The following is a 22,608-nucleotide window of genomic DNA, read 5'->3' as shown; positions in this document are numbered from 1 at the left end:
CAAGGCTGTACTGGTAAAAGTTGAGCATGTAGGAGAAGGCAGTCGATTCAGGGTTGGCTGGAATCTTCCTTGGTGTTTTATCATTTGTACAAATAGATCTGTGATACAGGGCTTCGCTCTAAAAAAGGGGCTATCAGAGTCATCTTGCCATTCTGATCCTGTAAATGTAGCACCATAGCAGGGGTGGCACAGGCCCACAACCCGTCCCAGATGGCTGACAGCGCATCTCAGAGCCCAAGCTGCTGTGTCTGGAATAGGGGGAATCATGAGACATGAAAGGTACTGATGACAGTATTCTTTTCTAGGATATTATTCATAGAGACTGTTCCCCTGGTGTTGCTAACAGCAGTGAAAGTTAGCAACAGGTGTGTACTGGCAGTGGTACTTTTATGTTAATTTTGCTTGGGTTTCTTCAGTGGGATTTCAATGGTCAGCCAGCCTGGATTGCCCCACTGACATGGGAGTGATCAAACATCGGGTGTAATTATGACTGCTTGATTAAGAAGAAGTAAAATGGACTGCCAATGTGCTGGCAAGGCCTGCACAATGGGAGGGCCGAGCGGTGTAAAGTTTGCTGCCATATAATAGAAAAGGAGTAGCGAAAACCCCCCCAATGAAATCCAAGTCTTGATGGAAACAGACTAGTCGAGTTCGACGAATCTGGGAGCATGAACACAAGGGGATGCACTAGATTCCAGTTGGTTAAGAAGTCCATGCCCAAATGGACAAAATTCCGGGAATGTACAGAGGTCTGACTTTCCCAGTTCATGAAAAGGCCTGGATGATCTAGCAAAAGAAGAAGATCGTTCTGCCCTGGAGTAGGATAGGACTTACCATGTGTTTCTTTAAGATTCTGCCCAGGTACACTGCTGTCAATGCAGATGACGACCCCCAGAACGAGGAGACGGTGGAGTCCCTTGTGTGAGTGAAAGCCCAGGTGTTGATGAGGCTCAAAGGGAAGAACGGTGAGTTGATAACGGTGTGGTGGTATGATAATGGGCCTCCACCTGCTGTTTGCGTGACAAAAGCAAGTCTTGAGTAACTCACTGGAGAATGTGTCCTTAGCACAAGCTCCCGTGTCTTTTATGAGTGATCAAATGGTATCCATCTCCCAATCTGACGGTGTATCGTGTGGAGGGGTGAGGGCATTGCTGATGAACGAAGCCTGGAGCCCCTCTGACTGACCAGGATCACCGGTAAAAACAGCACTGCCGGTATCTCCATACTACTAGCCATTCCCATATTGTCAGCACTGCTGCACTACTGGCCTTACCAGCACCATCACTGCATATATCTCAGTTAGGCACGCACCTGTGCTGGCCGCACCAAAGCCGTGGCTGAACGATCAGATTTCTCATCAAAATCACTGGTGAAATAATGATACATTGCTGACTGCCAAGCTAGATGGATGGATCTACGACTAAGATCCCCATAAGCATTGTGTAGTTGGCCCATTCCAGGCAAGAGGCCTCCATGGTGGGATGGCTGAACTACTGGTAATGTCGGGGCAACTGCTGGTGTTGGCTGGTGTCTGTGTGGCAGTATGATTATTATTATTTGGGTCCATCTGATCAATCGTAAATCCCCTCCCTTATCCTCACCATCCCCTGATGCAAAGGTATGTGATGGTTCCATGCAATCAAAGCAGTCTAGTAAATTACTAATTTGCTAAAACACTGCTGTAACAAACAGACCTGTAAACATGTATTATTATAAACGTATGTCCTTATTAAGCTTAAGCACAATGCATAGTTAAAAGAGAAAGGACAATGTATACATACTATAAACTGAACCAGAGTTATTGTAGGCTACCATGCTCTGATACAAGAAACACACCTATATAGAAACTAGTAATATGCTGAAATTACTAGGTCCCTGAAATAAAACACTTTTGTAAAAACCAGTTATAGAGGCTGCATAACAGAAACCATGTATAACATAAACAAAACAGGAGTCATGGTAAACTTCCATGCTCTGATGTGGCCTGTAGAACGTTTAACGTTTAATTGATATATGCAAAAACGACACAAGACACATAAACTAAAGCAGAAACTAGTATTGTGTGAAATTAATAGGTTGCTAAAAATACTGTTGTAACTAACAGATTGGTGAAGTGTCATATCAGAAACCTATGGCCCTGTTTAAAACTTATGTTGCATGCTTGGTTAATAATAATTCTACTACAAAAATACTAATAAATTAAGCATAACTTATCAAGCAGCACTTCAAAATTTGCTATTAAGAGCTCCATAGCGGATGGAGTAAGTGAATAAAGTCAAATGTACATTAACCCGCAACGACCATGTGTAAGGTCAACAATAGCATGGTGGGATGGTGGTCCTACAAGACAAAGTCCCAACAAGTGACAAATCTCTCAAAATATTGGCAGAAATTGTAATATAAAGCATATGACCTGCAGTAGATCGATAAAAATCTGCATAAACATGAAAATGAATATTGGATGGGTCCATAAGAACACAAAAATGGGCTGAATTATCGGAGGCTATTGCACTGTGTGTGTCTCAGGACACTGCGAAGCTAAAAAACTGGCAACACCTGGTGGTATCAAGGGGAAGCAATAGGCAAGAGTTACTGCCCTTTGTCTATCTAAACATAGACAATAAGACGATTTTCGTCTTTTAGTAGGTCTGGATTCGTCAGGTAGCAGACTAATATTCCTAACGTAATGTGATTGGGGAACATATTCAAAGGAGAAACTGGGTAATTGCAGATAGCTGACAACTTAAGTTTTTGTGCAGAAACTATTAGTAATGGATGGATGGACAGACATAACATAATACACTACCTTTTGGCAGGCATATAAAAAAGAAGCACTATATATTATGAAAGATTATCACAGCAAAAAAAGAACCAGTTAGAAGATAAAAACAGCAGATACAGCCAGCAAACCAGACTCCTTTTGTTATTTATTACACAGATGTCTGCCTTTCAACAGAGCAGTTCCTTGTCACTTGACATTGTTCAAAGACCGCCACCTTGCAAAAATTTATCACAACAATGTCAATAGGATACTAACTTGAGTACTGACTGTAATCCTGAGAATCAAGCAATTTTTATTATTCACAGATCTTAAACATGTTGGTCAAATACAATCACTTACACTGATATATTTGACAGTTTTCTTAGTTTATGACTGAATTTTCATCTCTATTTTCTGTTGTTGTGGGGTTTAATGCCATTTTTTAGCACACGACGCTATGCATGGCGGCCAGTATTAATGGTGGAGGAAGAACCCGGGAAAACCCCAGGAAGAACCACCGACCCACGAGAAGCTACTGGTAAGCTTTCTCACATACCCATATCGGCTGAATCCTAGACTTGAACCCACGCAGACAGAGGTGAGATGGCAGTGATCCGTAACGGAGAGCGCTTTAAACCATTCGGCCACTCTCTATTTTCTGTAAAGATCCTTATATTTTGTAACAAATCTTTCTGGATGAATGTGTTTTGTCAAAACCAATTTCTCAAATTTTATGGCATTTTAAAATGATCCATGCTCAAGAAACATGTTACTTTTCCAGTTTTACATATAATTTGAGCAAAAGGGATTAAAATCTGATTAAAACTATCATGAAACAATTGATAAATTTCCTTCCTTATTACATAACTTTACATTTTTAAAAACACATGAGGAAGAAATGTATGCTAAATCAGTTGTTTGAAAACAAGAAGCCAAAAAAGAAAGATTTTGTTGTTGTTGCCATTTTAGTTCATTAAGGTTGCTAAAAATTAATAACATAAAATGTAGTTCTTCATATGTAAATATTATTGGGCCATACAATAAAAAGAGCCATCTAATACATAAGCATTTAAATTCTTAAGTTTTTATTAGGGAAGATGTTGAACAAGGAGTCTGCAATGCTTGGGCAACCAACTCTGCACTCAAAAGAAACAACACATACAAGCAGTCTGGCAATTCCTGTTGTTCGAGGCAGCCGTGAGCGGCTTTTTAAAGAGTATTCTTTCTGTAAAGCAAAAGCAAGAATTTAAGTATACTATTTATTTAGGCCGAAATAATGATGAAATGCTGAATATGTACAAGCTGATTATTCTCTGAAAAATGTAGCATAACAGTTTGCAAAGGAAGAAAGCCTAGCATACAAATGCAGTAGGTAAATTAATTCCCTTACTACCATCATGTATGACTAAGTTTACAAAAGAAAAATAAAAAATACACACCAAAAGAATAAGAATGTATCAGCCCATATTATCCCATTATGTACTAAAATGCAGGCCATTAATAAAATTCATTTTTTTCAAAATGCTTTGATAATATCATGCTATAATTCCTTTTGTACTAAACGAAAACCATATATCTGCTACAAAAAAATCAAAGATAAATGAATAGAAATGTATTATCTTTTTACAAACAAGACATACACAGGGATAAACCTTTTTGAACAAATCACCTTGCATCTTGATTCTGGATAAATGGGTGGCTATCATGAAGTGAAATATAGTAAATACTATCTTTAAACTATGATTTGCAACACCCTTAATATTTTCTCTGAACAATTTTTTATACAGTTAAGGTCATAATTTTATTTTTTACTCTAAGTTTTGGATACATTAAATAAGATTAGAGACAAATTTTCATTAGGAAATATCTCATGCAAAACAATGTCAGAAAGTCAAGATTTCTCAGTTTTACATTATACATAAACATTATCTGTAAGCTGTCATCAATTAATCAACATAATAAAAATAAGGTCCATATAGGTTGCAGTAAGAAGTTCTGTTTTGAAATTGTTTCTCTAAAATGAATACAACATTTGCTAAAAAGAAAGGAGAAATTCATAAACAGGAATGCATAACTTTAATTAATAATATAACAGAATAAACTCAGAAAATAATTTAAATCTGTACAACATAATTCATGCCATGACTCTTTCAGGTCATAAAGTTACATTATGCAATCTCAATAATAAAATATCATATAAATGGAATACATTAGATTTATTTGACTGCTGTAAAAGAAATATTGTCTTGACTTAGCAGATTATGAAATTTATATATTTACCCTTACACCTGCCCTTAGGAATTTTCAAGTCACACTGTAATTGATCCAATTAATAAATTACTTCACCATTTAGGAAAACGATGTTTAAAGTATTTCTTCTTAACATTCAAGAAAAACAGACACTGATCGAAGTTCATTTACACTGACAAACTAATGCTCTGGAGTATTTTCTAGTCTGGAAACAACAGCAGTTACATAAAAGATTTCAATTTCGGCTGATACACAAACCATAAAGATACTGATTCTGTCATATCTACATATCAACACAATTGTTATTTGGCCAACTCCATAAATGGAAAAAGTGGTAAATCTTGCCCAACCCAAACAACAATGGTAAGTTTTCTGAAAATTGTGTTGGGAAATTTTTGTGACATAAGTAAAGTTAATTATTTTTTGGACCCTGAAAAGATAACATAAAGACAAAGACATCAATGGTCTTTGACTATAATGAACCAATTAAGATTGGTTTAAATCACTAGGACCAACATTAAAAAATAATTGGTTTTCAAACCCCCAACTTGGAAATCTTTGAGTCTTTGTAGTTGTTTCCTTTTCATTTATTTGGGCTATTTTATAATTTTATAAATAATTTTAAACATATGATATTAGAAATCATGCAAAAATAATTTCCCATGGAATCATAGATAGAAAAAAAAAGTCACACACACACACAGACACAGACAGAAGTTTTAAATAGCTGATGAAGCTTTTAATGTTTAATATTAAATTCTAAAAGAATACTGACCTCCACCCCTGCTACAATGGTTTGTACCCTGGCATGCAGCTCCTCACGTCTCTTGGCCTTACTTTTGTTTTCCTTACGCATGGCTAGTCTCTTGTAGCGCTGCATCTCCTCACGTCGGTGAGCCGTCAACTGAAACATCCAACATTGACACAGATACTCAAGTTGCTCACTCTCACAATAATATATTCTCATATGTAATGAACACTCACGATTGACCCCTTCCCCCCCCCCAGCACAGGCACAGAGATAAATCACTGCTGTAACATGTGAATATTATAGGCAATTTGTAATGGATCCCAATTAATTTGTTGTATATAGCAAAGGACTGCTGTAAACAGTTCAACTGTGCTGATTAGGGACATCTCTATATCAAATGTTGCAATGTGATAAATGTTATATTTCAAACATGGCAAGAACTAAGATGATAACTACCAGTAGATACTTCCTAATAATACAGGTTGAACAGGCAATATGTTAAAATAACCACTGAACTATTTCATGATACCATTCAAAATATTCTGCAAAGGACTTAATGATGCATCTCTCCAAAGGCTTTGAATCAATAAATTGAAGGTAATACCAGAACATACAAAGAAGTTCAAATAGTAACAAGAGTACAGAAAATGGTAGATTACACATCCACCATTATTTGACAGTGTTCCATGTATATAAATGAAAATTTGTATGCAGAAACTTTTCTTTTTCAGTCATTGTCACCAGGTGTAAACAAAAGCATGCAATTACTATATCAGACAAATAAGACTAGGAACAACTGCTAATAAAAAATTGGTAAAAGCCAAGGAAAACTATACAAAATTAATACTGTAAAAGAACTGGTGTTTGATAACCAAGCATGTGATACAATCGTAAACAGCGGTGTGAGACCTGCTTCACCAGCATAAAAATAGCTTAGTTAAAATGTAAGTAATGTGATGTACAATGAATTGTAATGAACATTAACATGAATAAAGGCGAGTCTGCAAACTGCAATTCATGCAAAGATAGGGAAAACTTAACAAGATATCTACCATAGCAACCAAATTATAATCACTAACTCCCTGTGAAGGTGAAAATAATATAAAATGCAAAGCCATGCACAAGGTGTCAAACACAAATAACTCTCAAAAGAGAGAAAACTGAGAAAAAAACCTCAATCAGTGGTATAAGACAAACATTTAAGAAGAATATATACACAAGAAAGATCAAAAATTCGCGTGATAACCCACAAATATTTATCAACATCAACAATGCAGACATGACTGCCATGCAGCCACAAAATGAATGAAAGGCAGTATGCATATGCAGTGTGTGTGTGGTGTCCCATGGGTGATCATATGTTCTGGAAAAAAATCTTCTGGTTCACCCTAATGGAGGATGAATTCTCATCATCGTATGGTTAGGGTATTTTTCACCAGAAAGATACATGCTATGCAACAGCAATAGGTAAGGAGTCAGTGAAACTTAATAACAATTTATTCTTAAATCATGTTTCGAACAAATGATATTGTACATGCAGACATATCAAAACAGCTTAACACTTTAAATTAAAATCTCAGCAAAATACAGCTCTAAGACATTATGTTCTTTTGATTTTACCACTTTTAACCTACAATTAAGTAACTATTATTTGGCTATTCCATGTTCCGTGATGAAATTAATATGCATATTTTTATGGCAGTGCAAACTTTCATAAAATTATGAAAACATTTTTCAGATTAATACACACATCACAACCACACCTATCTACAGCATTTTATCTTGTCTCTATTATATGATTTCAGCAGTAATTAAATACATATATGCTCAAATTATATATATATATATATATATATATATATATATATATATATATATATATATATATATATATATATATATATATATATATATATATATGGTCATAATTTACCATTTATATTAGTATACAAATATTGTTCTATTGCTGTTGTTTTTAGTAAGCTTCCTGTTTTCTACTGAATCATCAGATAATGCATTGTTATGAATTATTCTTTCCATATGCTGCCATATATTTGGTCCATTTGCAATATGTATATTATGCACATCAAATATAAAAAAGTATATATCACCAAGTAAACTTGAGAATCAGATGAAATGAATGTTCTGCTTTTTATCTGTTCATTCTTCTACTGCATACTGCACAAGATAAATACGAAATGAACTTGCTCCAATGCTTTTCTGGATCATTAACTGTTCTTAGTAATATCTCTCGCTCACTCTCACATAAAAATGGAGTCCAAATCACTACTTCATAATAAATCATAATCAGTGCATTTAATGGAAACATTTTCATTAGATCCTTCAGTAATAAATTCAATATTCAAAGACTGCCTATCTTTCATCACTTATTCCTGTCATAATTAACATCCTCACCCAATAAAACAAATGATCAGTCTCTTACACTACACATGCATTCAGAACTGAGCTAGTTCAAAGCTGTGTACATGTATTGCTGACTTACACATTTCAGTGTAAATTTACTGTTTTCTTTTGTTTTGTTTGGTGTTTTTTACTTCAAATTTTAAATAGCAGTTGTTGTCTTCTGGAATCTAACTGTCAACATCTTAGAAGATTACTTTTCCTTTGAAACAATAGGATGGGGGTGGGAATACAATGTTCATATTTAGCTACACAATACACATGGGCAAGTACGGAAAAAAGAAAAGGTTTGATATGATATACCACTGGTGGGAGTATTGGGACACCATTAAAGCATATACAGGAGACGAAGCCCCTTCCCACTGCCAGGCTGTCATACATCACACTCTCCTGGTCCAGAATGTGGCTGCGTGTCTCAAAGTAATCCAGTAGGTCTCCCATCAGGGCTGGATCCTGAAAATGTTTAAAGGAACTGTTTTTATACTGCATCTCCTACAAGACTATGCAACTTTAACTTGTACAGTTGATCACGATATTTAAGACTAGTGTCTTCACTCTAACATGTTTTAAAAATTTTGACACTCCAAAATGCCATGTTAATGACAGTGCAGAGAATGATGCCCTCATCAACTTATGTCTGAAAACTTGCAATTAACTATGTCCATCTGTTATAATATTCTTGTCCCACAAATTAAACCACTAAAGCATGAGGATAATGCAAATGGAGATGCTACAACATAAATGTGCACATGTGAATTTTCTGGCGCATGACTATAGGAAGCTTCTGATAATTCCAATGTGAGTACTTTCTTAAACTGCATTTTATTGACTTTGTTTTCCTGATCTCCAATGTAAATGTTCATCATTAGCTTTTAAAACATTCATATGTGCAACTACCACTAAGTTGTCATGCAAATTTAACATTTCATCTGAAAATGAATCCTTCCCATGAACTCTTAACACAATTATATCCACCTTTTACATGTTGTTGTTGTTTTAGACCACTCGGGGACCCCCTTTTACATGTAAATCATGCCCCATTAGCTTTAATAAACAAATACATCTGTGCATTGTTAGAAGCTTGATATCTCATTTCACTGGAGGTTCCCACATCTTAGTATTATGCTCGACTGAGAGAAGTTTTATAAATAAGACCATCAAAAATTGAAAATTACCACTATTCCTGCATTCTTAATTGCTTCATGTTGTTACTGGTCACCAATAATGGTGCTAAAAAAACCCACAGAAGTACGACATGTGGCAATGAAAGATTATTAATATAGACAGATTAAAAAGCTATCCTGACTCCTCATTTTGCACCCATTTCCAGTACTTATATGGATGTTGTAATGACTCAGGATCAGTTCTTAAAAATCCATGGAAAACTCAGCACTGCTGATTTATTTCTTTATGCAGCATAGCAACATCCTCCTGATGCAAACAACAGACATGTACTTGCATTATGAACTCAATCTAATATCCAGCTGCAGCTCCAAGCCCAATATGCTTTAATGCCAATTGTCTATACATGATCAATGACCTGAACTGAAACAGATCCTAATTTATTGATCATTTACAAGCAGACACAAGCTCTACCTCTGGTATGATACTAATGACTTCTATGCTATAGTTTAAAGTGATTGACTATCCATCTGTGTGTAAAGGTATTTTAAAAACATGTTTAAGATAATAAATAATTAGAAATAGCCTTTATCTGGTTAACAATAGGCATTGACAATCTGAGTCTTCAGGAGACAACAAAAATTCACATCTTTTTCAAGTGGAAATTTCAAAGACAAATGGGGTAAAAAATTTCTGGACTTCACAATCACCTGTCTTCGGATCCAATAACCCCCCTTAATGGAGATCTGGAGACATGCTAGCTCAATTGGTAGGGCATTGGACTCATAATCCAAGTGTCACTAGTTTGCCACCCACCCAGGCCAATTTGACCATATATACTCACTTATAAGCCAAGTCAAACTGCAAACCGCACAGACACTGATTTGTCATTATGTAATGTGTGTGCAAATCAGGGTCTATGTTGTTTGCACTTTGACTCTACTTATAAGTGAGAAAAAATGATATGTCCAGTATTATGTCACTCTCTTGTAGGTAAAGGGAAATAAAGATCTGTGCATAAAATATACACAACAAGCCATGCTTCTTAAACCTTAAGCCGTTTTACTAGGAAAGGGTCTTTGGTTTACTTTGTTCTCATTCATGTGGAATGAAGTGGATCAATAGCCTTTGGCTAGCAAAGACAGTCCTTCATGACTATATGTCTGATTCTATCCAAGACAGAAAACTCAAATGTGGCACATATTCACATTACACGAGTCCAAATAAAATTGAATTATTGGTCACTGAAAAAGTATAATTCATACCATATCCTCAGCCCTGCACTACCTTGTAGAATTAAGTAAATTAAACCAAATGGCTGTTTACAAGATGTACATGATATCCTATATTCAATGCCTAGTGTAAGGTTGGCATACATTCAAAATTTTGTGTATCCAACAGTTTAATTTAGATTATATCAACAAAGAAAACGACACAATAAAGAAACTTCAATTGATTTTTTTATATCAACGAATTATTGATAGTATTTCAGTACATGAATAAATGTACTCAACAGATTTTTACATCAATGAAGTATTAATAACATTTCAAATAATATATGAATAAATGTATTCAGTTGAATTTTATATCAAGGAATTATTAACATTTCAATATATGAATAAATATATTCAGTCAGTTGAGCTGAACTGCATATGAATTATAAATAAATACATGTATAGATAGATATGTATGTGATGTTGGTACCGCAGTAATGTGAATTACTGGTGTGTATAAGAGCCCAACAATGACTTTAAAAAGGTTTCTACTATACAGATCTGAATAGTTGTTGTTGTTGTTTTTAGGGTTTAACGCCATTTTTCAGCACACGACAGGTTATACATGGCAGCCAGTATTAATGGTGGAGGAAGAACCTGGGAAAACCCCGGAAAGAACCACCGACCCACGAGAAGCTACTGCCAAGCTTTCTCACATACCCACAGTAGCCGAATCCGAGACTCGAACCTACGCAGACAGAGGTGAGATGGCAGTGATCCGTAACGGGGAGCGCTTTAGACCACTTGGCCACTCGGGGCCCCAATCTGAATAGTAAAAGATCATACAAAGCCAACACAAATTATATATATCAGTGTACAAAACATAAAGGAATAGATTAATTTCATCTCATAATTTTTTGGTCTGAAAAGAATAACAAATTTAAATTTTAGATGTAAATAAGTTACTATGTGATGTATACTTTTAACTGCACGCATTATATCATAATAAGGTTTTCCTTCTCTGTCCATCTGTCTGCCATTGCAAACAATCACATTTGTGTTTCACATATAAATTTCATGACTGTTCTTTTTGTGTAACATAAAATGGAACTTAAAAAAACCACACCAGCTAGTACTGTATGCTCTGAGTTAACAATTTTAAATTAAAGTTAAGAGCTTCCTGTTAGGAAATTATTTAATAAGTATGTACTATCCAGATAAAAGCAAAGTTTATCTAAATTTTGTATATCTGAGCTATCAATTTCAATAGACAAATTTATCTTACACTGATTCAATGCAAGATTTTAAATTTAAATGAAAGTGAGGGCTTCATTTGTCCAGCTTTTATGTGCCTCACCTCTTTTTCACCCAATATGCTGATACATAAAAATCAAGATGACGTGTACTTCATTCAAGGCAAAATCCCTGAAAAAATGAACATACCATGCGAAGCCTGGCCCTAAAAGGAGTCAAATCTATTCCCATTTCCACTGCATGAATTATCTTTTTACGAAATGAGTATCTTCCATCCCGATGGAACATATTTTAACATGCATCGATAGTTTAAGTAAGCAATCTATTTGAAATGATTTCACCTGTTTATATAGCTGTTATCAGACAAAAGAATCTCTGTCTAATCAAAAGAAACACACTGTCTGCCATTTATACAGGGGACAAGAACAAAAGAAATGTAAACAAAACCAAGGTCAATTTAGTGTAAGTGACAAACTTTACTTGGAAACAATGCATGGCTATTTAAATGTCAGTGTCTTATCCTTGATGTTACATGTGTTATTCATGGGTTAAAAATTGTGCCAAATGCTGTGTCAAAACATTTTACACAGAAGTCTTGGGGTCATCATAGTGTGACCAAAATATGAGCTACAAGGTATAAGTTAAAGTCAGTGAGTAAATATCTGATTATAACGTTGCATACTCACTTATATGTCAGTGAGTAAATATTTTATTATAATTGTATATACTCACTTACAAGTTGAGCCAAACTGCAAACAACAAAGATCCTGATCTGCTGTATCACAATGTGCAGGAAGATCAGTCTATGTTACTTGTCCTACTGACGACTCCTAACAAACTGCACAGACCCAAATCTGCTATCACATAATGCAACAGCAGATCTGGGTCTGTGCAGTTTGCAGGTGAACTCATCTTATAAAAAAGTATAGCTGGTAATACATATGTTTACAATATACTGTATAAATGATCAGCTGACCTTATAAGAGGTGATGATGAACCTGTCCAGGTTTGACACATGAATGGTTGTTGTTGTTGTATGTTTAACGCCATTTTTCAGAACACGATAGGCTATACATGGCGGCCAGTATTAATGGTGGAGGAAGAACCTGGGGAAAACCCCAGAAAGAACCACCGACCCACGAGAAGCTACTGGCAAGCTTTCTCACATACCAACATTGGCTGAATCCGAGACTCGAACCCACGCAGACAGAGGTTAGATGGCAGTGATCCGTAACAGACAGCGCTTTAGACCACTCGGGGCCCCTCACATCAATGGCAAAATCTCATTAAATTTATACATAGTAAGACTGCCATGTCGGAAGCATTCAACTATTTTCCATCCCTACACACACACATCAATGTGAAATATTTATTTGATCAGAATTGTTTTTATCTTAGAGTGATGTTTTCTCTTCTGTGAACATTTGAGTAATAATGTGAAAATTAAGAATTAATGTTAGGTACTGGTTCAAATTTTACAATCAAACATACATTTCCACTATTCTATCAATAACTTATGTGTAATTGATCTGATCGTATGCCATGATCTGTTTCCTATTCCCTGTCAATAAGTGGGGAATAATTCATTCATCTCTATATGACATCTTGCTAAACCCTAAGATGCGTCTGCAATTAGTCCTTTGGGTGATGATAACTAAAACTATTTCCAAATAAACTGTGATAAAAAGAACAGACTTATTGTAAAAGGCCATACAAGGGTTGAACAATTTTGAAAAAGCATGGTTGCCCACTGGACAACAAGTCTGCTAAATGATCATCAGTCCTCTGGCTCTCCAATTAGAAATTACCTTTAATCCAAAGAAAATGATCAATCAACAATTAATCAAATTATGAACTTCAGTGCTCAGTATACTAATCAACATCAGCAACTGTATTATAGTAGAATTTATATAATAAAGTTTTAATTCAAATATGCAGAAATAATTGAATATTAGGAATTTATCAATTAATGAAGCTTGTATCTAATCTTGGAATTGCAATCATTTGGATAGACAATATCCAAACAGTAAATCAATCAGGTTTCCCCATAAATTTCAGAATTAACAATATCAAATGGTATAAATGAAACATCTTTCACTTATGGAAGCCATCACTAAAATGTGTGGATTTTTGTTGCTGTTATTTTGGGTTTAATGCCGTTTTTCAGTCCAAGATAGGCTATACATGGCACCCAGTATAACTGCAAAGGAAGAACCTGGGAAAACCCAGTTAAGAACCACCAACCCATGGGAAGCTACTGGCAAGCATTTTCACATACCCACACTAGCCAAGCCCAATACTCAATCCCACATGGACAGAGGTGAGACATCAGTGATTCATAAAGGCGAGTGCTAGACCACTCTCTCACCTAAATATGTGGCAACATGAGATGAAACTTGTGGATTGCTAAAGTTATTTATGTGAAATAAATGTCATCATACTGAATCCTGCAACTTCTACAAGTTATCAGACTTCTTAGGTTGCAATGTTAGTATCATTCACCATCCTAAATTTTACAATAGTGTGCCATTTATACTTGCTTATAAGTCAAACTGCAGACAACAAAAATCCTAATATGGCATAGCACATGCAGATCAGGGTCTAAGTTGTTTGTTTTTCTGATTACTCCTAACAATGTGCACAGACACAGATCTGATGGTGCATTATGCAATGGCAGATGAGGGTCCATGCATTTTGGAGTTGGATTCGTCTTTTAAGTGAGTAAATATGGTACATGAATGCTATTTAAATAAGTATTTTCACTAATAATAAAAAAAAGTTCCAACATTTGTATCTATTACATTTAGTACATAAACCACTGCATATGGTTTTTTTTATGAATTCAGAATACACAAATCCTTAGCTTGTTTGTAAGCAAGTACAGGCTTGCTTTTGTGAAGAGATTTAACATTTTAGCTTACAAGATAACTGTGATGGATCCCAATATTCGCTGATAATCCTACCTAGATAGGGTAACCTAAGATTACACTCAACAATGAAAGGAATATTTTGATTTTAGTCTTATTATACATTTCAGTGACTGAAAATGTACGGGAAAAAATAACTTTTCAAAACACCATCAAAAATCTCAATTGGACAATTTCTGTTAAAAAATGTTGACATAATTCCATCAGTGAAAGTGTTAAATTCATCATATATAGAGTCGTTTTAATGGGAAATTTCATCAATAATGTTTGCAGGTGGAGAAATGTTGAGGGTGAAGCCAATATATATATATATATTAGAGGTGCACAATAATACCAGTATACAGTGGTATTTTTTCTGGTGGTATGTACCACAGGGTATTTTTTCACTACATGAATTCCTAAGAAAGACCGTAAATCATCCAAAGATTTTTCAGGTCAGCAGTTGTTTTCTGTCTGAATTGTATGTAATTTCTCATGTCCACACAATATTCACTTGTCTGTTGAGTAAGGGTGTTTTATGTTTTATGTTAACTGGCCCTCTCTGATAAATATCTTGCTTGGGTGATTGCACCCCACTCAAAGTTTCCCTGCCTATTATATCAATAATGTAGCTAGTAAATTGTAGGCTTGAGTGTAAACACTTCCCAGTTTTTTATCTGAAAGCTGTCTAATGTCAGCATAATGTCTTTTACAGGATGTCAGCTATAGTGTAAGGTGAATCATTCCTCTTTAGTTTAGTCTGTAGATTAAAACTTATACAACTATCATCATACATGCAGCAAATTCATCTACCCTTTAGTTACAATCTGTAGATTACAACTCATACAACTATCATCATACACATAGCAAATTCATCTACCCTTCAGTTACAATCTGTAGATTACAACTCACACAACTATCATCATACACATAGCAAATTCATCTACCTCTAAAACATCACTGCAATGGTAGAATTTTTCTGGTCCCAACAGACTACAGAGATCTCGGAATTGCTTAATTACGCGTACTTGGACACCAATTTGTGATCTGGTACGCAGAAAATCACTGAGGCAGGAGTCCTCCATATGTTATAGGTGTGCGGCAAAATTCAAAGACTTGATAGTCCTGCTTCAGCCATCTGCTTTGTGGGAAAATGTGTTGATCAATTAGCTGTGCTGATATTTACAATGACAGAATTCAGTGATTGAAAGTCCCCTTAATGTACATACACGTTGCCATTTTATAAGAGTACATCAAAAAGAACATGATACAATAGCTTGGCCACAAGTTCAAAGGATTTGACTGGCAGCCGGGTGGGAAAATGTTCTAATATTTACAGTGATTGAATTCAGAGGCAGAAAGACCCAGAGATGTATATGTGGTCATTCATAAAAGTACATTAAATAAACAACTTTAGCTTTTGTTATTGTGTTCATTTCCGAATGTAGTGGAATAAGCAGTGCACGTGATCTCAGAATCAAGACATGTTGAAACTTAGACAAAATGCCATATGTAAGTGAGTGACAAGTCGCCTAAAAATGTAAACTTCGCCTCCTTCTGTTAGGAAAGCAAAAACAACTTTGCCCTGTGATTATTTAAGAGGTACATTGACTGACCATACCATATTTTTATTTTAATGCCCCTCACCTTAGCCTGGTTAGTTCTAGTGTTGTAGCGAAATGTATTCATCAAGGCATCAGTAGCTAGGCCTAGTTTTTTGTATCAGTTACGCTGACAAACAAACTCTTGCCCATTCACAAGCATTATCTTTTGATAGCTGATTGACCATTAACCCTTTTCCTAGTAAGGTAGCAACTATCAATTTCCTGCATGACATCCTTTGATGATAAAACATACAAACTTGTGTTTTAAGATCAGAATCAGTGATCTGGATATTTATTAACTGGCTCTTATACACTATTTCATCATAAAATTAGTTTCAAACTGTAAGTGAACCAGTAGGCCTAACGGGAAATAATGGCGGACTTCACTATGTCTGGGATGTACCAGTTTATTAGACTGTCTGTTTTCTAAAATCATCGGGCAAATACATTCAGAAAAAATATACAAATCATTGAAACCAAAGCCTAGGTATTATTTTATTAAAGATTTAACTTTAAAATGCAAATTATGTAGGTCAGAAACATATGGGACAATGCTATGTTGTGGAATTCACGAGATGCACTTTACGGTCTAAGCTGTTTTTTGACTGTACACGTATTTGCGAAAATACAGGAAAAAGCACCAAAATCAGATACTATTTATTTGCCTAAAATTACTACAAGTACGTATACAAATAAATAAGCCATAAATTTGTGATCATGTCAGTGGACTGTTGTAATGAAGCTTTATTATAGTGAGTGATTACATTACGAAAACCTCTCCATCTAAAAATAGATGCACTCATGTCTGTGTTGATTCTGTAGGAAAGAAGGGACTGAAACTTTTGATGGTAGGACTCCTATTTTTACCAAAATGGGAGTCCTGGACTCCTAGTTTTAAAATCCTAGTGAGACCTCTGAGACTGGTTTCTTTAATCTGGGGATAAAACACACAAGAATATGATTGGGGGGGAGGAGAGAATAATAATAATAATACCAGTAATAATAATTTTTTCCTTTTTTAAAAAGGATTAGGGTAAATTTTAAGCATAAAAATGTATGCACAGTAGATAGCATTTAAAATAATATTTTTTAAAGATGCCAGAAGAATCAAGTATATGTTGATGGACAATCAAACAAATGCAGATATCTGATCAAACGTTACTCCAATCAAGTCAAACCTGATTCCCTCTTCCTCTGTCATAAATGTCAAAGATAATCTCAAACATTCTAACCTTCATCCAGTGATGCCTAGAGGTCTCGCTAGGATTTTAAACTAGGAGTCCTGGACTCCTATAGTGGTAAAACTAGGAGCTCCACCAGCAAAAGTTGCTGTTCCCTCCCAGAAAATGTGGAATTTTACAAACTGGACAAAAAACAGTGGTTGCCATTGGTTTTATTTTTTCACATTCTTTACACCACTGACATATAGCTCTTGTTTGTCCATCAGAGTGAGACTGAATTTTGTCAATCCAAGAAAAGGTCTTAGTCCAAACTCTAAGCCAGGCATCGCACTTTCTTGCACTTGGCTACCGTCCCATCCAAACTATCAGTTCTAGCAACTTAAGCACTCTTCTAAATCTCATTATAATCTTTGTCAATTTGCCATGTAACCCCAAAATACTTATCCAAATTTGCAAACTGCACTTTGTCTAAGTCTCGATGTGCCTTGAATTCAAAGTCACATGCACTACTTATTCAGCTACACTCGGAAATAAACACAATGATGAAAGCTAAAGTTGTTCATTTAAGGTACACTTATAATGATCACATGTACATCTCTGGGACTTCTTGCTTCTAAATTCAGTCATTGTACATTCCCCACCCCTCCAGCAGCTGGATGATGTCTTTGAACTTGTCACCCAGCTATTGTGTCATGTTCTTCTGATGTACTCTTATAATGACAACATGCACAGCTGTGGGGCTTTCAGCCAACGAATCCTGTCATTGTAAATATCAGCACAACTAAACTGATTAAGTGATCAAAACATTTTCCCAACTCTGCTGGTGGTTGAAGCAGGACTGACAAGTCCTTGAATTTGCTGCCCAGCTATTGCATGCATAAAGAGGACTCCCATGTAAGTTATTTTCTGCATTCCAGATTTTTCAAAATGCATCCAAATACAGGCAATTAAGTGTTTCCGAGATGTCTGTATACCCACTCACAAGCTCTGTCTAGTTGATAATGAATTCTGCATATTGCTAAATTACCTTTCACATTCAGGTGTATTTTTCAGAACATATAACAACACAATAATAGTATAAAATTAATTTTAAAATAGTAAATTGTGTAGAACCAGTTTATATCCCACATACCTTTGCTGCAGTCTTGACACTCCTGTGAATTCCAACATTTAAGAAACAGCATTATCTCAAAAGTGTTCATTTACATTCAAAATAAAATGGACTGTGTACAGCATTTTAAGCATATCGATGATCTAAAGCCTCATGTGCTCAGATCAGTGATTGTGAAAATAAATGTTGATTAAAAAGGACAACAATCCTGTTCATGATACATTAGGACATATTCTGAGTTTCTCCTGACCTTTTTCCATCTCATGCCAGGTATTTGGACAGTTAAGTTTTGGCCACAGGATTTTGACCTAAGATGGTAAATACAAAGACAAGAATAGACAGCAACCGTCTTTGCTTCCCTCAAGCAGTTATCTGCTGATAATTTTTAATTACCAGTGCTCAAAAAATCCGATAGCCCATACCCAAGGCTCCTCTAATTCCAAGTCAGGTGCCTGTCTGGCTTGTCGAAAAAATCTGCCTGAGGAACTTTGATTGCGCTGATGAAATGTGTAAATACATTTTCAAGATGTTTACATAACTGCCATAACACAGCATAATCTAAATCAGATCACCAATGTCCTAGGTGAAATTGAGATCTAATTTTAATCAGATTTGAAGCATGACGTATCATGCTAAAAATATGATTTTGTACTCCCAAACCCCATGACATAGTATAGTTTCAAGAAAACATAATTTTCAGTAATCTTCACACACAAAAACACCACTTTCAGTATATGCCCATTACATATATCATGCATAAACGTTAAACAGTCATGATTGGAGCTGATGTAAAAGTATCCTTTGGGCAGCCTAAATAGCAGCAATTAAAGGCAAAGAGGTCAGGTAAAAACCACCATTTCACAGATTACTTAACTGGCTGACACTAGCTAGTGAGATCTGTTTGCTAACAATAGCTAGTGAGATGTGTTTGAAGGCTGCAGTTGGTGAGCCCATTAGGTAGGACGAGGAAGTGGAACAACCCATTAAAGGTAAGATGCATGTACAAGAGCAAAAGCTATTATTTATTATTATTGCCTTGAATGAGACTGTTTAAGGCATATTTATTATATTTTTTAAAAGTTTGTGAACAGCAGCAATGTTTCTTACAAGTCAGATTTTACTGCATACATAGAATGCAAAGCATCATCATTTCAGTTGTCAGAAGAGTGTTCAAGTGTAATTCATTTTTTAAGCTGATTTAGGAAGCTATTAGCTATCAGCAAAACCAAAAAGAATAAATTTCACAACTCTTGGTTGATGGAGTTTGACTTTACAAAGCAGGCCAGCATAGTGATGAACATGAATGACACTTGCATTACCTTCAAACCCCTTTGAATTTATATCTGAATTGTAGCTATTGTAACATTGTCACAACATTAAAAGAGGGGGAAATTTTGGCATGTGGAAAATGGAGTCTGTGTTTGTGTAGTTGCAGTTGGAGGGTTGTGACTTTATTGAAGTCATCAGCCTGGAGAATGTGTCTAAAGACATTTTTCTTTGAGCACTGATGGGGATTGTAAGTTTGCATCTGCATATTATTCCCCTCCTCTCATTGGTCTAAAAGTTTAAATATTAGCTGGAAAAAGACCAATCACTGAAGGGGAATCATGTAGCTGCATAGTAGTCTAGCAAAACTGTGCGACCTTGCCAAATCTTGAACCTTCTTCATAATTAAACACAACTGAATAATCATTAGCCTTTTCCCTACAATGACTAATAGTAGCCGAAATTGCCAAACAATACCACACGAGTACTTCAAGCATGATACAGCTGTCTGTGAATCCCCTTCATAGGTTTTGTCATGTGATCACTTCTTGGTAGCAAAATTTGGATGACATGACCAAACAATATATGCAATCAGATCAGACAACATTTCCCATCGAAAACAGCAATTCATTGAAACCAGAGTAGCAACATAGATTGTCGCTTGAAATAGCAAAATTAAGCAGTATCGTGTTATACCATGCTCATGAAGGTAAGAGAAAACTTGCACTATATCAGCAACATATCAAAGCCTATTCAAGGACATATAATTGTGTGACTCATTATTTTCTAAGAAAGTATGCCAAAATGTCGACTGAAGGCACAAACATTTTGCATTTATAAACCCCACATTTATTTCATGGTTAGCTTCTTCCTGTACTTATGCAAAAAATGCCATTATCTTCAAATGGAGGCAAAATTTTCACCCTGAATTTACATATCTAGATCCTGATTTACACCATATATTTGGAATCAGATATATCCTTTATCTCACCTGTCCACCTTCTGCCATTTCTGCTGAACTCTTCACTTGTCTATCCAATAGTGCAAATTTCAATTATTCTCATCAAACAATCCCCCAGATCTTAAATATCACACTATTAAAGAAAACTTCAGCACTCTTTGCAGTTGTATCCTGCTATCCATATGTATCAAGAAAATGCACATCCGTTATTAGAATGCGTAAATTTACGTATATATAAAGCCATTTCAGGATGAAGCTATACTGGGTAGACAATCCATGTAAAAATTCTTCATTATCAATACAGCACGACAGGTATCCATAGAAACTGTATCAACAATGTGAATTATGAACTGTTGGTTTCTATTAGACTAACATCACGGAATCATAATACTAAACCTTACGAAGGAACAGTAAGAATAGGCATCAGAAAGTTTTCTTTCGCTAGCATTATCAACGTCCGGAACAGTTATCCAATGGAATGTCATCAAAAGCCTTAAGCACATTTAAAAGCAGTCTCAGCAAGTGCTGATCTAACCATTCCAACAAGTGAAGCTATTTCTGCTACACGCAACGCCCTAAAATAACAACAAATTATTAAACACACCAAAGAAGCAACCATGCTTAAATCTGGCGTGGGAACAAGATAAACTGACGAAACATGTCTGTACATGAAACGACTACAAGCATTCGAACCCAAACTTGGATAAAAATTTATAAAATTTTATCACGTAATTACTGGTTGTCATTAATTATCTCTTTTATTTAAGGCGCAATGAGTAGTTTTATATAATTTTGTTTCTGTGTTTGTCAATGTTTTCTTTTGAATCTCCTGTACCCGCCATTTTTCAACAAACCTTTGATGAATTTGGAATGTCCTCGGCTATTTCTGCAAGACAAATATATGATACGAAGGATTGATCTAGACTAGTCCCCTGTTGTCTTTACCCTTTTAATTGTATATGTTCTCTAAATACAATGAAGCCGTTGTTAATTGATCTGGATTGACATCCATTCGGCATAACCTCGGCTATATGACTTCTGAAAGTTGTTATTGTTGTTGTGGGGTTTAAGTTGTTTGCATTTGCAAAATGTACTTTGGAGTAAATGTTGGCATACCTCTATGTTACTTTCATGTATCATGGCTGAAATTGTATTAGATGTTGTACTTATGGAAATTGTGCATGATGTAAGCACACAGATGAGTCATTTTGACACACAGAGCTCAAAATATCAGCCTGAATTATAATTTAAAAAATACGCTATCTTCATCTTCTCTAGCCAAGGTTTCTTTCACTCGAGTACACCTGTAATGGCTTCCATCTGGTACATAGTCATACTTTCGATGTTAAACTTACAAAGTATCTTTCATTAGGTCAATTGTAACAACCGTTTTCAGCGGATGTATAATGCTCCACGCTATTGGTTAGTTGGCATTATATACTAAGGGAGGCAACACATGAAAGCCAATAAATCTCGCTTGGTCAAAGCACCAGTACAGCTGTTCGATCCGCCAAGGTGTAGATTGGGTTATAGGAACCTTAGCTATCGAAGATGTATTATCTTCAGAAATTATTAAAATAGGGAAGATGAAATTTGCCAGAATATATGCAGTTTATAACAGTGCAATGAATGAATTACAAAATTCATCAAATGTTTAAAAAAAACCAAAAGTTATTGGCTTTGCTGTTTACAATTTACTTCAAAAGTACAGGAAGTGAAAATTACCAGACAGAGCGAGCCGGGTTTTTTGTTTGTTTGCTTTTTTTTGTAATTGTTTTTTTAATATTTTTTATAGAAGCACATCAG

The 22,608-nt window shown here is 35.4% G+C and overlaps 1 protein-coding gene across 5 annotated transcripts in view; it reads right to left on the bottom strand.

Annotated features, from left to right (window-relative positions):
* LOC149806034 (uncharacterized) overlaps positions 1-21,784 on the bottom strand; it is a 60,574-nt gene extending 38,790 nt beyond the window's left edge. For 2 of the 5 annotated variants that reach the window (XM_089950890.1, XM_089950891.1), the window contains exons 1-4: positions 11,963-12,089; positions 8,487-8,636; positions 5,787-5,915; positions 3,924-3,986 (exon numbers count right to left, since the gene is read on the bottom strand). In XM_089950890.1, the coding sequence (XP_089807016.1) occupies positions 3,924-3,986; positions 5,787-5,915; positions 8,487-8,636; positions 11,963-12,061 (441 nt within the window). In that variant the 5' untranslated portion in view covers positions 12,062-12,089. Of the gene's footprint in view, positions 1-3,923; positions 3,987-5,786; positions 5,916-8,486; positions 8,637-11,962; positions 12,090-20,832; positions 21,614-21,656 lie in introns of those variants that run through there. The other 3 variants (XM_089950894.1, XM_089950893.1, XM_089950892.1) reach the window with 3 other exon arrangements.
* Positions 21,785-22,608: the final 824 nt, after the last annotated feature.

Source organism: Sinohyriopsis cumingii, chromosome 2 (genome assembly GCF_028554795.1).
Source record: "Sinohyriopsis cumingii isolate HCF-2022 chromosome 2, ASM2855479v2, whole genome shotgun sequence".
Lineage (NCBI taxonomy): Eukaryota > Metazoa > Mollusca > Bivalvia > Unionida > Unionidae > Sinohyriopsis > Sinohyriopsis cumingii.
Note: the sequence above shows the minus strand (reverse complement) of the source record. Positions and strands in the feature narration are given on the sequence as shown.